The sequence below is a fragment of the Camelus ferus genome, chromosome 9 (assembly GCF_009834535.1).
Source record: "Camelus ferus isolate YT-003-E chromosome 9, BCGSAC_Cfer_1.0, whole genome shotgun sequence".
Classification (NCBI taxonomy): domain Eukaryota; kingdom Metazoa; phylum Chordata; class Mammalia; order Artiodactyla; family Camelidae; genus Camelus; species Camelus ferus.
Window position 1 is genome coordinate 66,451,531 of NC_045704.1, and position 14,425 is coordinate 66,465,955.

General features: G+C 51.0%; 1 protein-coding gene across 6 annotated transcripts in view; it reads right to left on the reverse strand.

The window, feature by feature from the left end:
- The window catches only part of BCAR3 (BCAR3 adaptor protein, NSP family member), a 221,007-nt gene that overhangs the window by 34,249 nt on the left and 172,333 nt on the right, over positions 1-14,425 (reverse strand). The window contains exon 1 of one of the 6 annotated variants that reach the window (XM_032487117.1): positions 13,317-13,533. The exons of the other annotated variants lie outside the window; for them this stretch is intronic. Within the exon in view, the coding sequence (XP_032343008.1) occupies positions 13,317-13,400 (84 nt within the window). The 5' untranslated portion in view covers positions 13,401-13,533. Of the gene's footprint in view, positions 1-13,316; positions 13,534-14,425 lie in introns of those variants that run through there. 6 annotated transcript variants of the gene reach the window in all.

Sequence of the window (14,425 nt, forward strand, 5' to 3'; positions counted from 1 at the left end):
CCACAGTGAGATGTCACCTCACACCTGTCAGAATGGCTGTTATCAAAAAGACAGCAAATAACTACTGGTGAGGCTGTGGAGAAAAGGGACTCCTTGTGCACTGCTGGTGGGATGTAAACTGGTGCAGCCACTGTGGAAAACAGTAAGGCGATTCCTCAAAATATTCAAGATAGAACTACCATATGATCCAAGAATTCTATTCCTGGGTATTTACTTTAAGAAAACAAAAACACTAATTAAAGAAGATATATGCACCACTACGTTCACTGCAGCATTACTTGCAATAGCTAAGACTTTTAGGAAGCAACCTAAGTTCCTATAAATATGTAAATGGATAAAGAAGATCCGGCATACGTATATATGTGCATGCATATATATACACATATACATATACACACACACACCAGAATACTATTCAGCCATAAAAAAGAATGAAATCTTACCATTTGTAACGACATGGATGGACCTAGACAGTACTATGCTAAGTGAAATAAGTCAGACAGAGAAAGACAAATACTGTGGAAGTTCAGTCACATGTGGAATCTAAAGAACAAAACAACGAACAAACTTGACAAAAGAGAAACAGATTCAGGTGCATAAAACAAACAGGTGGCTGCTAGAGGGGAGGAGGTTGGGGGAGGAGAGGAACAGGTGAGGGAGACTAAGAGGTACAAACTTCTAGTTGCAAAATAAATGAGTCGGGGATGAAATGTACAGTGTGGGGAATATAGTCAATAACTATGTCATATCTTTGTATGGTGACAGGTGGTAACCAGACTGATAATCATGAATGTATAGAAATATCAAATCACTTACTAAATGAGTTCTAGGGATGTAATGCGCAACATGATAAAAATAATGAACACTGCTGTATGTTACATACGAAAATTGTTAAGAGAGTAAATCCTAAGAGTTCTTGTCACAAGGAAAATATATATTTTTTCTATTTCTTTAATCTTCTATCTATATGAGATGATGGATGATGGATGCTCACTAAACTTACTGTGGTCATCATTTCATGTGTGTGTGAGTCAGACCATTCTGCTGCACACCTTCAGCTTATCCAGCGCATCATGCCAATTATATCGCAATAAAACTGGAAGAAGAAAGAAAGACTGGGTGACCCTGGCTGCCCTTCTAGACTCTTCCTGTGTCTGCATGCATCCGGGGTAAGAAAGAGCTCCCATTTCACAGGGCCACGTGAACCGACCCAGCCGGCACTGGAAAAAAAGGACCAGGAGCTGTTTCTGGCACACAGCAGGTGCACATGTGAACAACAGAGAATCTGAACCCCCTTTTAAGATGACTCTAAGCTAAAAAAATGGAAAGTTACCACAGTAAAGAATTAAAAAAATATATATACAACCCATTGGCAGGCTTTAGAGATATCTGGTCTTTCAGAATTTAGTTCTGATGGAATAAAAAAAGCTAGGAGTTGGAACTACCAGTTCCTACTAAGGCTTGGGTTTGTTTCTTCTGTTTATTTCAGGTCAAAGTCAACTGTTCCGGTGGTTTTGAGGTGCACTGAACAATCCCACCTATGCAGGGGCCACTGACCACCTGTAAGGAGGCACTTTCCCTTGGGGGCGGGCTCTGCATGCACGGATCTCGGTGTTGCCATGTTAGCTCCAGCCGACTTTCACGCCCACAGCACACAGGGCACAGTGGCAGCGTGTGTGCAAGAAGCTGTGTGTGCTGCACAAGGCTGAGAGGTCCTGATATGGGGACAGCGTGCTCTGCAGGGTCTTGGAGGCTTAGTCATTGATATTTTGTTGTTGTTGTTGAATTTTAAAAATTGGGATGAATTTCTAGTCATCCACTCCATGACCAAGGGTGGCAATTAAGTTGCTTGAAATAAAAAAAGGGGGCCGGGAACGTGTGCATGAAAAGAGGAAGAGGGGAGAGAGTGAAGAGGTGGGGAGGGAGGGAGGGAGAAAGCTTACAGGCTGTTCTCTCTGAGGTAGGAGTGGGGCCACGACACCCAGAATGCTATCAGGCTCTCGAACAAAAGCGTCTTTCTTCTGCCCTGGACCAGTTCACCCAACTGAGGGAGAGGTCAGCAACATCCAGGCGGCTCATCAGGTTGTACCAAACAACTCCACGGGTCTCATCCAGAAACTACGATCACAAGCAAAATGACAGTCTGACTGGCACTCGGCAGCACCGTGTGAAACTGGTCTAATTTCTGAGCGAAGACCGTGTCCTCTGATGAGCTGGTGGGAAAGCCCTCGGGGTCTGCGGTGAGCTGCCCCGGGGGCTCAAGTCAGGATGACGCAAGAGTCCTGGAAGCCGGAGCTCATCTCGAAGATGTGCCAGGACATGAAGGCTGCGCCACGGCGATCCCTGACACACAGAAAACCATGAGGAGCCGGAGGGCCCCCTCCGCTGGGAAGAGCGCACCTCTGATCACCATCACACAAGCATCGTGAAGCCGCACTACGGTTGCTACATCTCCGACTGTCTTACAAGTCAATCCGCCCAAAAATGAGATTCTTTGGAGATTTCAGAAACTCAGCCCCTTTGAACTACTGCCATGAGCTGAACTTCAGGCAGTGGGCCAGTTTACAACCAAATTCCAAAGCATATCCAGGGCTTTTAGAGATCCAGTTGGTATTTATACCATTGAAAACCCACATAGATTGATCAGGAAGCCACAGAATGAATAAACCCTGATGACCTCTGCCACTCTTAGCCCTGCCCGCGGGCCGAAAAACAAAACCCACCTCGCCAGGCTCAGGCCCGACCATTCTCAACACAAACCCCAGCTGTTTCCTCTGAGGTGGAATGGATCGCGAAATGAAACAGTTCGTCTGTTGGCTTCTGTGTCACTGCTGACTGACACTTGCCAGCTTTATGGCTTAGCTAAAAAATATTTTATTAAAATACACAGATGGATGAAGAAAAGCTTGAATTTACTAATCCAACTGTTCCCACTGAGTGCTAGACTTCAGCTTCTCATGCTAGTAACTGCGATTAAAGCCGAGGTCTTTACTTCAGGAAACAATTTTGTAAACAAAAGTCCAAAGAGAAAAAAACATCAAATTCAAAGTTTTTATCTCCTATTTGGTAGACAAGAGCAAATGTTGGTATGGGAAACCGGGCATATCGGCCTGGCCCAGCCCACTGGCTCCAGGATGCGTACCACACAGGACACTATATCCAAGGAGGTGCCCTTCACACGCAGTCATAGGACATTTGTAGACAAGGGCTGCCTGGCAGATGGCAATAGAGCGTCTTAAGGAAAGGGTGCCTTATTCTAAATCACACAGAGGTACCCTATGGGCTAGCAGGGAAGGGCCCTGAGCGCATCCCAGGGGGCTGTTTGCCTTTTAGGTGTTGTGATCTTGACAAGTGGGGACCTCTGGTCTCACCTGGGCCCTTGCTACTGAGCCTGCTCCTTTCAACCCTGAGATTAAAGCCCAGGGAAGCAGTCTTTGTAGGCAGCCTCCTAACACATACATGCTTCATCCCGTTGGCCAAAGTTCTGCAGAAACAACCAGGTAGTCAGTTTCAAATCAAGAGCTTGACAGCCACTGGAATGCTGTGTATTCATTCGATTAAGCTCAAGGACTCACTAAGGGCCCCTTGGTCTCCAGGGCTAGATCTGAGGGGAGGTGCTGACGTGGGTACGACACACTCCACAGCCTGACGTGGGTTACAGCCTCTTTGAGGAGACAAGACATCTGAACGGAATGTCCAGCAACAAATCATAGGTTGTTTTGCTGAAGTTCTCAGTGTTCTCTATCTTATTTGAGGTCAGTGAGGGTTTCTGGCTCCTTCTGAGAAAGGAATCAGTAGCAAAGAGATTTCATAAAATCTCAGTAAGGTTTAGCATTCTGAATCACTTAAATTAATTTGATGTTAATGTTTAAAGTTCTTTGACGATGTAAGTTCCTCTTCTGCAAATCCTAGAAAGAATCTCATCTTCAGGCCAAGATTCTGCAGACGGGTTCTGATGCCATTTTGCCATTTTTATAATTAAACCTGAGAAATTTATCAGATTCTCACTCCAGTGCCATTAAAAACTGATTTGCAATTTGCTGTTAAATTAAGATGCTTCGTTTTCTTACTCTGTGTGATCTTCCTTCTCACAGACAAATGATGATACAGGGGCCAACAGACCCCAGCACAGATAGGAAAGTGCCATCAAACCCCCTCGAGAGCCCAAGTCCGAGAGATTTCATTTCATTCATTATCAAACCTTATCAAACACTTGTCAAAAGAGGCTCAGAAACCATGAATAAGAAACATGAAGAGGATATTTGTGGAACTCCTTGCTTATCCAGGTTCTGAGAAATTCCCATTAAAATTCTGCTTTCCGTGTGTGTAAATGAAAAAGACTAATTTAATTTTAATTTGTGCAGACTGGAGCCTTTTTAAAGCAGCGCACCCTCCAAGCAGGCAGCGGTAACTTAATCCTTCACTCCAAACTAATTACATTCGAGTCATTCTGACTGGTCCCCACGGCTCCTCTGATGTTACCCTCCTGTTGCCTTTTATCCCCAGTCGATCTCTGGGCAAGGTCTCCCCACACCTCCCCATCCTGTTCGACCATGAAGCTACCGCTTTTGAAGCTCAATTTTGTTTTGATGGAACACCCAGGGACTGAAAATTATTTTTCACGGAAGGAGACTGATTTTGGTCTGAAAACTGCAGGAGGAATTCTAAGTGTGACAGAATGCAGTACATCCAGCGCCAAGAATGGCTTTTTTCCTTCACAAAGGTTACCCACGTGTGAAAGAAATTGCTGAAAGCCCTCATCACACCAGAAGAGCATTTCCCCCTGCTCCGCCCCGACCTGGCCCCAGGGGGTTTGCCCATCTTGTTTCTTACCCTTTCGACAAAGTATTATTTACCCACGAGCTCACTCAGTGCTCTGCCCCAAGGAGGTCTCACCTTTCTCTGACAATAGATAAACTGAAACACAGTGAGATTTTCCTACAGGCCATCTGTAGCCACTTGTTAACATCTTGCCCTGCTGAAAGCCGCGGGGGTACCTTCCCCTCTAGATCAAATTTAGAGGATGACTTCCTGGGGCAGAGGTCCAAGTCACCCCCGCGAGACTCCCGGCGAGAAGTCAGACGTGCTGTATCTAAGGGCGCCGGCCGCACTTGATCATTTATTGGGTCAGTGAAAGGAGGGGCTTCAAATAAAAGCCAGTAACAGTTCGACCTTCGAAAACCTCCTCTAAACTGCGTTGCTCCCTTCAACCAAGTCCTCGAGTGACTTCCAACAGCATCTCTCTGTCTTCCCCCCAGGGCTAGCACTCGGGCTAAATAAGACAATGCAAGTGAAATATTAATTGCTGGGCCTGGCAGTGAGATTCCACGCAGCAAGAGAAGTGCTTTGTTAACATCGATGGAGAATGAAAAAAAAAAGAGAGAGAGACTGCCTGGGTAAGGCAGACCCCAAGATAAGGGCTTGAAGACCGGCTGACCAAAGTTCAAAATGCAAGGAGATCCCAGCCAGAAACCTTTACCACTGTAATCCAGACTTGCTCATTCAACATCTTAGTCCAAACTGTGTGTGACCTAGTACACGGCTGTTCACCAAAATGGACGTCCTATTTGTTCTTCAATGAGAACATCAGAAAATCAACATCAACTTAACACAAGCACCGTCCTTCCCCTAACTCACCATGAGTGAACCCCTGAATCAACAGAACACGCTGTGGCTGAAAGACACTAGGAGATGTAGCTGGAAGGGAACGCGAGGCCCGCCACACACGCGGAGGAAAATCCAGGATTCAGAAAGCCTTTCGGCGTGGGGTGTGGAATCAATGACTCTCCACATTCTCTTTCCAAAATAGTACCATGACTAACAACCGTCTCAGAAATCTGCTTTGGGACAAAGCACAGTCTATGTCAGAGCTAAGCACTCAGTAGGTTCTCAGGAAAACTAAGCGATTCATCACCAGATGGGTTTTGGCCAAACATCAACTCCATCGCTCCCAATATACAACTCACACGCACGTCACTTTAAAGGTATATATTTCTCCCTGAGGAAGTCAAAGCTCTTGCCACCCACATAACTCATTTAACAAGTTCTGTTTTTTTAAACACATGATAAATGTCCTGGGCAGAACTCAGGGAAACAGCAGCCGGACTACGAGGGACAAGACACCCAGCACAGCTCAGATCTCATGAATCATAAGATGTCCCTGGAGTTAAACAGGTCCCAGGAATACTTAGATCTCACCACATGGTCAAAGTCCTGAATTTTCATGATTTGTTCACGCTTATGGAGTTAAGGGGTTGCTTGAAAACTAGCCTCCAAGTAACCCCAAGGCTAAAAAGAGCCGGCCAGGTGTAGTCTGCACAGGAAAGACTCGGGCAGCATGAGGGCTGTGTTGAAATACAGGAAGGCTTGTGCTATTATCGTCCCAGGATGACACGTCAAACATTCTTGGTTCAAATCCCTAGGGAAATGAATCCAGAACCCCTCCTGCCTTATTGCTCAGTGTCTGCTCTGACCAACTAATTCGGCCTCAAAACAGACACACGGAGGAGGAAAAACACGCACGTGAGGGCTGTCTAAAACCAACCCATCTAACTGCAGAATAAGGCGGACACGGCAGGGCAGAGATTCTGACCCAATACAAGGAGGAATTTGCTACTAACTAGAGTTGTTCAAACTTGGGAATGTATTGCCTTTAGGGTACAGTACACCTCTCATCTCTAGGATGCCAAATAGAAGGGCGACGGCCTCCTGTGAAGCTGTAGGGCAGGATGACCAGGAGGGAGTGACTGCAGATTCCAAGTCAGAGGCGATGAGGCCTGAAGTCGCACACGGCTGCGGGAGAGGCAGGAGGAAGAGGCAGACGAGGGAGGTGTTTAGGAGTAAAACCATGAAGACTTATAATTGATTAGACACGGAAGGTAAACAGTGGGGAGAGGCCTGAGCGCTCCTGGAAGACGACTGAGCCACAGCTCTCAGCACGAGAGGGGAGAGGGCTGTGGACGAAGACGCAAAGCCTGAGGCCGTCAGGGTGGAGCGGCTCACGGGCCAGGGGCCCCAGGCGCCTGGAGAAGGGCCCGAGGATGCTCGGTACAGAGGGGGATTGCGATCCAGGGCCACCTAAGGGACAGGTCATAGAGGGGATACGAGGACAGGGCTAGGGGGCGCTGGCTTTTAAGAAGCCGGCTAGAGACTGAGACAGGGGTCTTAGTCCACTTAAGCTCCTATAAGAAAAAAACACCGACTGGGTGGCTTAAACAGTGAACATTTCTCTCAGTTTCAACATTTTCTGGAGGCGGAGGAGTCTAAGATTGAGGCACCAGCAGATCTGTGTCTGATGAGGCTCACTTCCTAGCTCCCACGTGGCCCATCCTCCCCTGCACACGGCGGAAGGGGCAGGAGAGCTGTCCAGGGTCCTCATCCCTCACCTCGGGGCCCCACCCTCATGACCTATCACCTCCCAAAGGGGCCCCCTGCTAATACTATCACACTGAAGGTTAGGATTTCAACATGAACTTGGGGAGCCCCAAACGTTCAGTCCATAGCAACAAGCGGGACTGGTCAGGAAGGATCCAGGGGAACGAGCAGAGAGTAGTGTCCGAGAGTTGAGAGCACACTTCCAGGAAGGGGTGGCCACCAGTGCAGAGCACAGCGGGGAGTTCCCACGGCATCAGAACTGGACAGCAGCCTCGGGGCTTGGTGAGGACGGGTCGCTGGTGGGGTCAAGGGGGCTGAGTGACCAGTGGGAAGTGAGGGAGCAGAGACTGTGTGAACCAGCTTTGGGGACAGAGGAAGCCAGGAACCAGAAGGAAGCCAGGGAAATAGTGACTATTTCTAGAATGGGCGAGACTGAATCATGTCTGTAAGGCGAAAGGAAAGTGCTGGCAGAGAGGGACAGACTGACGGCCCAGAGGATTCGGGGGGGGGGGGCGTGCACATGGGGGGCAGGCCTGCCGTGATCAGGGAGAGGGACACGTCATCCTCGGTGGCTGGAGGAAGGAAGTGAGCACCACGGATACGGATACGGCGAGAGCTGTAGCTCGTCGGGGCGGCGTGGGGACAGACAAGCACTGTGCCCCATGGCCTGAACTGCAGCTGCGAAGTAAGAAACAAAATCTCCCCGTGAGCGTCAAAAACAGGCTGAAAGAGAAGGTGGAGGGAGGCAAAGGGTGCGCTGAGCAGGGACGTGCAGAGTGGACAGGAGGCTGCAAGGACTTGGGCACGAGGCAGGGGAGACGCTGGTTACGCCCCCCCCAGACTCACCCTGCACACGAAGGGGCCAACGCCCAGCCCTCGCCCACTCCCCATCCAACTGTCTGAGGCTCCCCCTCACTGTCTGTTCTCCGGCTGCCTCTCTGGTTTCACCTCCTTCCACTCCTCAACTTCAGCCTCAAGTCCCGTGTGTGACGCCCTCTGTCTCCCCGGGGCCTCTTCTACCTCCTGCTCCCTTAGGAGTTGCCCAGTGTGACCTCTGGGAAGTTCCCTGACCCGGAGCTGGGTCAGTACCTCTGCCCGGTGTCTCGCCACGTGCTGCGGATGCTCCCCGCCTTCGCGTCACCGCGCACCCTGGAGAGAGATGCTTGCGAGCCTATCTCCCCATCCAGACACAGGATTGCCCCTTTAGGACAAAGTCTTTTACTCTGCCTCCCTAGCACCCAGCAGGCCCTCAGTACACACCCCGGGCATCGCGGAGAAGGTGAGGGTGAAGGCGGGGAACGAGCAGATGAATCCTGAGTGGGAGGCCGGCTCGCTGGTCCCTCCAGTCTCACCCGACTAAGGATCTAGGATTCTAGCTTGCTGGTCCTTTGTGTGTAACTGCTTTTGTGAAAGCACGCAAGTACGTGAGTGGGCACGGGGGAGAGTTCTCCACACAAACCAGGAGACTGATCACAGCTCTCTCACAAGCTAGAGAAGGAGGCCGTGACGTTCTCATGGCCAGCTCCCGGGGCTGTGGACACGCCCTGAAAACCCAGATGAGGACAGAGGTGTGGCAGTGGTGCCCGACCCCAGGGGGCACACCTCCCCACCCCTCCCCAACCGGGGCAGCCTGGGTCTCCTCTGCTGCCCTGGGGACTTCCAGAACAGGCATCAGCTAAAAGCCCTCAGAGCTGTCTTTGAAGACATCCTGAAGCCCAGCGACGGAGGCCGGGCTCTGTGTACCCCCGCCCCCCCCCAACACGGTTGCGTGACGACCTTTGCGGCCCGAGCGCCCCGACTCTCCAGCGTCCTCCCCAGTGTTTGCACAGGCCCATCTCTCTGCAGTCCTGGAGATGCTGGCTGCTCACAGAGTTCTTCCAGGATCCCAGTCTCGTCTCTGCTTCCCACCCATGTCTCGCCAACAAAAACAAGGTGTCGGCCGGGCTCCAGGCTCTGTGGCGAAGGGGTCGCTGCGACCCAGCCCCGTCAGGCATGTCCTTCCCCAGAAGCTGAGCCAGATCCCCACGGGCACCACATGCCAGTGGAGCGCATTTAGGTTTCTTTAAAGAAGCTGCGCTAGGCCTTTTTTTTTTAAGAGGGTAGGAGGGATAAATGAGCAACTACCAACCGCCACAAGGAGGGGCTGAGGCACTTAGAAAGACATTTCCTGAGTGGCTTTTTCCACCGTGCACAGCTCATGCTGACGGTGGACCAGCAAAGGCAAGTCACCGTGAGCACTGGAACGTCTCACCAGCACCCAAGCTGTCACGACAGCAGACAGACCAAGGGATGGGCCACGTGGAGGCCAAGCGGGACCTTGGCTCCTTCACATTCACTCCGACATGGAGGGGTGGTTTCCAATGAAAACGAGTTCTGAGGACCCAGCCCTCCGGCGATGGGCAGACGGGACACCTGGGCTACAGTGTGCATTCAGAGAGGCTCCCAATATCTGGGGTGAGGCAGGGGAATAACGTAAAGTGAAACAAAACACAACAACAGCAAAAGCACGGTTGAAGCTCCTCCCACTGCAGAGCACTTCACGGCTGCAAAGACAGTCCCATCTCTGCACGGAACTCACACGCTGAAAAGCCACTGCCTGGTCCTGGCCACGCCTCCTCGCCGACAAGACCCGCGCTCCTGGGCTCACGACTGGTCAGCCACGACTTGCCGATTCCCTTCTCCGCCGACTCCATGCTCCAGCCTCTCTGTTGGTGTTTTCAGGAAGGTGGCTACTCTGCCCTCACAAGTTTACTCCCGTCTCTTTGGTTCCCCTGAGTTTCCTGATACAACCACACCCACCTCCCTCGGGAGTAGCCGCGGATAAGGCGGCAGGTTCCAGGTCCTCGTCCCCTGCTACACACAAGGGAAGTCAGGGACGTGAAGGACCAGAGGAAGCGGGGGTCTGTCCCCACGGGCAGTCCGGGAGTGGGCTCTGCTGCGCTCTCCCAGACTCCTCCTGCAGTCGTCCGGGGCCCTGAAAGAAGGCGGCCCCACCACTGCCACAGGAGCGAGGCCAGGTCTGTGAACACCAGCCCTGCATCCTCCCTGAAGTCTCTCCTGGAAGCAGAGGTTCACGCTACTCTTTCCCAGCTGAGCTGTTACCTGAAGGATGAGTATTTTCATGTCATCTTCTGCCACGTGTCAGCGGTCTTGATCTGGTATCAGAGAAAGCACACTGGGCTTGAGGCCACAAAACCCGATTTCTGCTCTTGGTTCCCCACTAAGAGATTCTGGGCAGGGAGCTTCTCTGAGCCTTGGTTTCTCCCGGGTGGAAAGGGCTAAGCTAATGCCCTGCCCCACCCAGCTTGTCTTGAGACTCCAGTGAGAAACCTGTGAAGGAACTCAGACATCGGGAAGCCTTTTGCAAACCTAATGAAATGACACTATGGACTGATGCTCTGGTGGGAAGCCCTTTAAAGGCAGGAGCCATGTCTCAGTCGTCCTGAATCACCCCACCGCACCCCACCTGACGGGTGCCAACAACATGCACAGGCTTCTGCCATCGACATTCAGAGATTTTTGAACTTGAATGTGCTCCACTGATGTCTTGGAGCTGGAATATCTTCATGCCAAACTCTTTTCCATTGGGTGTTAGCGAAATGCCCTTTTCTTTTCTTACCCAAGACCCAGTGGTCGTCTGTGAAATGAGTGCCTTGTGTGAACCCTGCTGGGATGTTAAAGTCATGACCCTCGACACGGCTGACACACCTCATCTCTGGCCTCGGCTCCATGAAAACCAGCAAAGGCTATGTGTCCTCGACCCTCCCCGTCCACTCCCCGCCTCCTGGTTAATTCCTTTCCAGGGCCTTTGCACGTAAGTCCACACGAGGCCCTTAAACACATACTAAATTCTGCAAAGTCTCTGCAAATAAGATCTTTCTCCCTGAAAGGGCCTGTGCTATTGGTCTCCTATGCAATGAAAGGGCTTTTATATTTTTAGTTTTCTTCCCATACAACAAACACTATTAATAACACTTAACTTTCTCCAGAGATGATATGGATTAGACCAAATGGAAAGTTACCATGGTGACCGCAGTATTATTTTTGGTATGAGGAACTCATGCCAAGGGAAGCAGCATCCACGGTCAAGAACTGGGGTTTTTATTTCCGCTTTGCTATCAGGCAATCAATCCCAATTTAACTTTGAAACTCTAATTGCGACGGAAACTAATTACAAGCGGCAAGACCTGAAACCCCTAATTAAAGTGGGAGTCGGTAAAGCCACGCGGCCTCATCACCGGGGCAACGCGGGCAGGACGAGGGACTGGAGCACAGGCGCGTTTTCTCTCCCAGGAAACTATCGAAGCAAAACAAGACAGGGGAGCACATCTCCAGGGTCGGGGGGAAACCCTGTGCTGGGGCCGAAGGCTTCAGGCTCTGGTGAGTGAGCAGGTCAGGTGCTTTCTCTGTGCTAGGAAGATGCAGCAAACTAGGACAAGGCAGGAAGCCCGGGGGAAAGGGGGGTTTTTCCGCCAACAGTCAGTCACCAAGAGCGGCCGAAGGACGGCAGGTTCAGACGAACCCCGCGTGTTACTGTGGCCTTTCTGTGCAGGCCTTGGAGGAGTAACTGCAGAGGGACAGGGGGATCGGAACAGAGTCATTGCTCAGACCCAGGTATTTTACAGGCTGGTTCCTCACACACCAAATGCTGAGCTGCGCTTTTCTGAATGAGCAGAACGTGGCTCATGGAAGGATTCTATTAGAGCAAAATGTACTGCCGATCCCTGAAGTGCACGATCCCCTCTGGGACCTCCCAGCCCGTCTCTGACAGCTTTATAATGCTGTTAATGGCATGACTTCATCTGCCCCACACTAGAACGATCCATATTTAGGCCAGAAGCCACATGGTCCTCACATCACCCCACTGGGCTCCAGGATAGAAAGGGGGCCCTTAAATCAGGGAGGAAACATTTTCAACCCATGATTAATTACTCACCCTCGTCCAAATTCCTTGACAAAGAGACGAAGATGAACTCTGCTGAATGGTTAGAAAGCGACCCTGAACGCTCCGACAGGGCAGGGAAGTCAGAACGCTCTCCTTTGCTCATTCAGTGTGTATGTTTCTACAAAGGGGCCCTTTTCCCTTTAACGGGGTTTCCTGTTAAATTTTCCCGTGGTAGCTCTTCCAGTGACATGGAATCAGTCAGTCCCTCAGGAGAGGGAGTGCTGCTGTCAGGGTAGCAGAAATTCCTTGAGAGTTTTCTAATTCCAATTTCCCATGAATAAATGAGGTCCACAGCCATTCTGGGCCGACAGCTTTCCAGGGCGGACGAGCCCCAGACCAGTGACAGCCTAGACTCAGCGGACTCTCCGTGTTGGCACAGGTGGGCAACGAACAGAAGCCTCACCCTGAATTAGTCCAATGAAGTTCTTCAAATATTTTTACCAAAATAAACAGTGTATTGACATATCACACAAAACCTTTGGTACTGATGTCTTGTAACAAAGGTTAAACATGGGAGCAGTTAAAAAAAAAAGTTTTGAATATGGAAATATTTTGGAACCAGGCCGAGATCTGAAAGGAGCTATTTGGTGGTTTCTGTACTTACATATGCTCATTATTGACATAACGGAGCAGCAGGGAAAGTGGAGAGAGGGGCTCAGCCATCTCACATTCCTTACAAACAAGGGAAGAGAGAGAGACAGAGAGAGAAAGAAGAAAAATAGCGCCGTCTCACTGAGCTACTTTGGTATAAAATTTCAGCCCAAGGAGACGCAGTGTCCTGAAAAACAGCTCGTCCCACAGCACAGACAAGGAGCCCCCACGTCTGTGTGGCTGGACTCTGCCTCCAGGGGAGACACACCACTAGGGTTTTATGAAGATCCGTTTGTCAAAGAAAGTGCCTCTTTTTACAGCCAGCGGGCTGCAAACTTTCTCTAGTGCTTTCACCCCCCCACCCCCCCAAGAATTTCTGATGTACCTGCTCTCAGACCACACCTACCTTGACTCCAAGGAAAGCCTCGCGGTGGTGGAAGCAGCACAGAGCTGCCGAGAGGGCGTGGAAAGCACTGCACTCCTTGGGCATCTTTCAGCCTTCAGCCCCTGGACCACACACTTTCTCTAGGGTTAAACGGAAGGGGGCTGGAGGCGTGACAGCCCCAGTCCCGCAGCTGCCACAGCACTGCTCCCGCCCGGGGGCCGGCGGCCAGAGTGAGCCAGCTCCTTCTCCCGGGCCAGGCTGGGACCTTCCGTCTGCGCTGAAGCCAATACGATCCACTCGCTCAATTCTGGCAGGCTGGTGTCCAGCCTGCCATGCACACAGTGCCAGAAATCCTCATGTGACCAGACTCGCTTTCCGATGAAATTCTAACCTCTCTTAGAAGAGGCTTTGGGCTTTAGCTGTCCCCGCAGCTTAGAGACCCAGCAGAAAACATTATGCCCCCGGCAGCCTTTCCTCCCGAGGGCTGAAAGCAACGGGCAATCTGCTCCCAGAGGCTTTGTCTGCTTGCTTGTCACCCCAGCACCTGGGAGTTCAAGCAGCACACATCACACCACCCTGTGATGAGACAGAGGCTCCTTTGAGAAAAGGACCCAAAGGCGACCTGGGTGTGACTTTTCCCCAGGAGCAATCCTCGAGGTCCTGGGAAACCCGAGCAGGATCCTGCCCCGCTCTCCCTGCCCACCCCCAGAACTGTTTATTTTTAATTAGGATGCTCCTGGCAGCCAGTTTGCCGCCGGTATCATTGGCAGAGCCGTTACTATTGGCAAAGCAATACTGCCTTTTCGGTGTTTAATTAGCAAGTCTGTCAGCAAACACCCTGAGCGGCCCGTGCCCTCCCCACCTGGCTGTGCGGTCTGGGTGGGGGACGGGGGACAGGCTGTGCACCCTCTTCTGACCCAGCTGTCTCTCTCACTCCCCTCCGTCCACTGCTCACCCTGCCTAACCCAGAGCCAGCACGCGTGCCTCGTCCAACCCCACCAAGCCATTCTCCTGCGAGAGGCCTTAACCCCTCCCAAGAGCCCCCGATGCCTTCAGGGAAAGCAATTGCTTTTCTTTTTTCATTCAAGTCGGAGTGGATTCTCAATGATTCTGTTTTGGGGGTTTTTTCA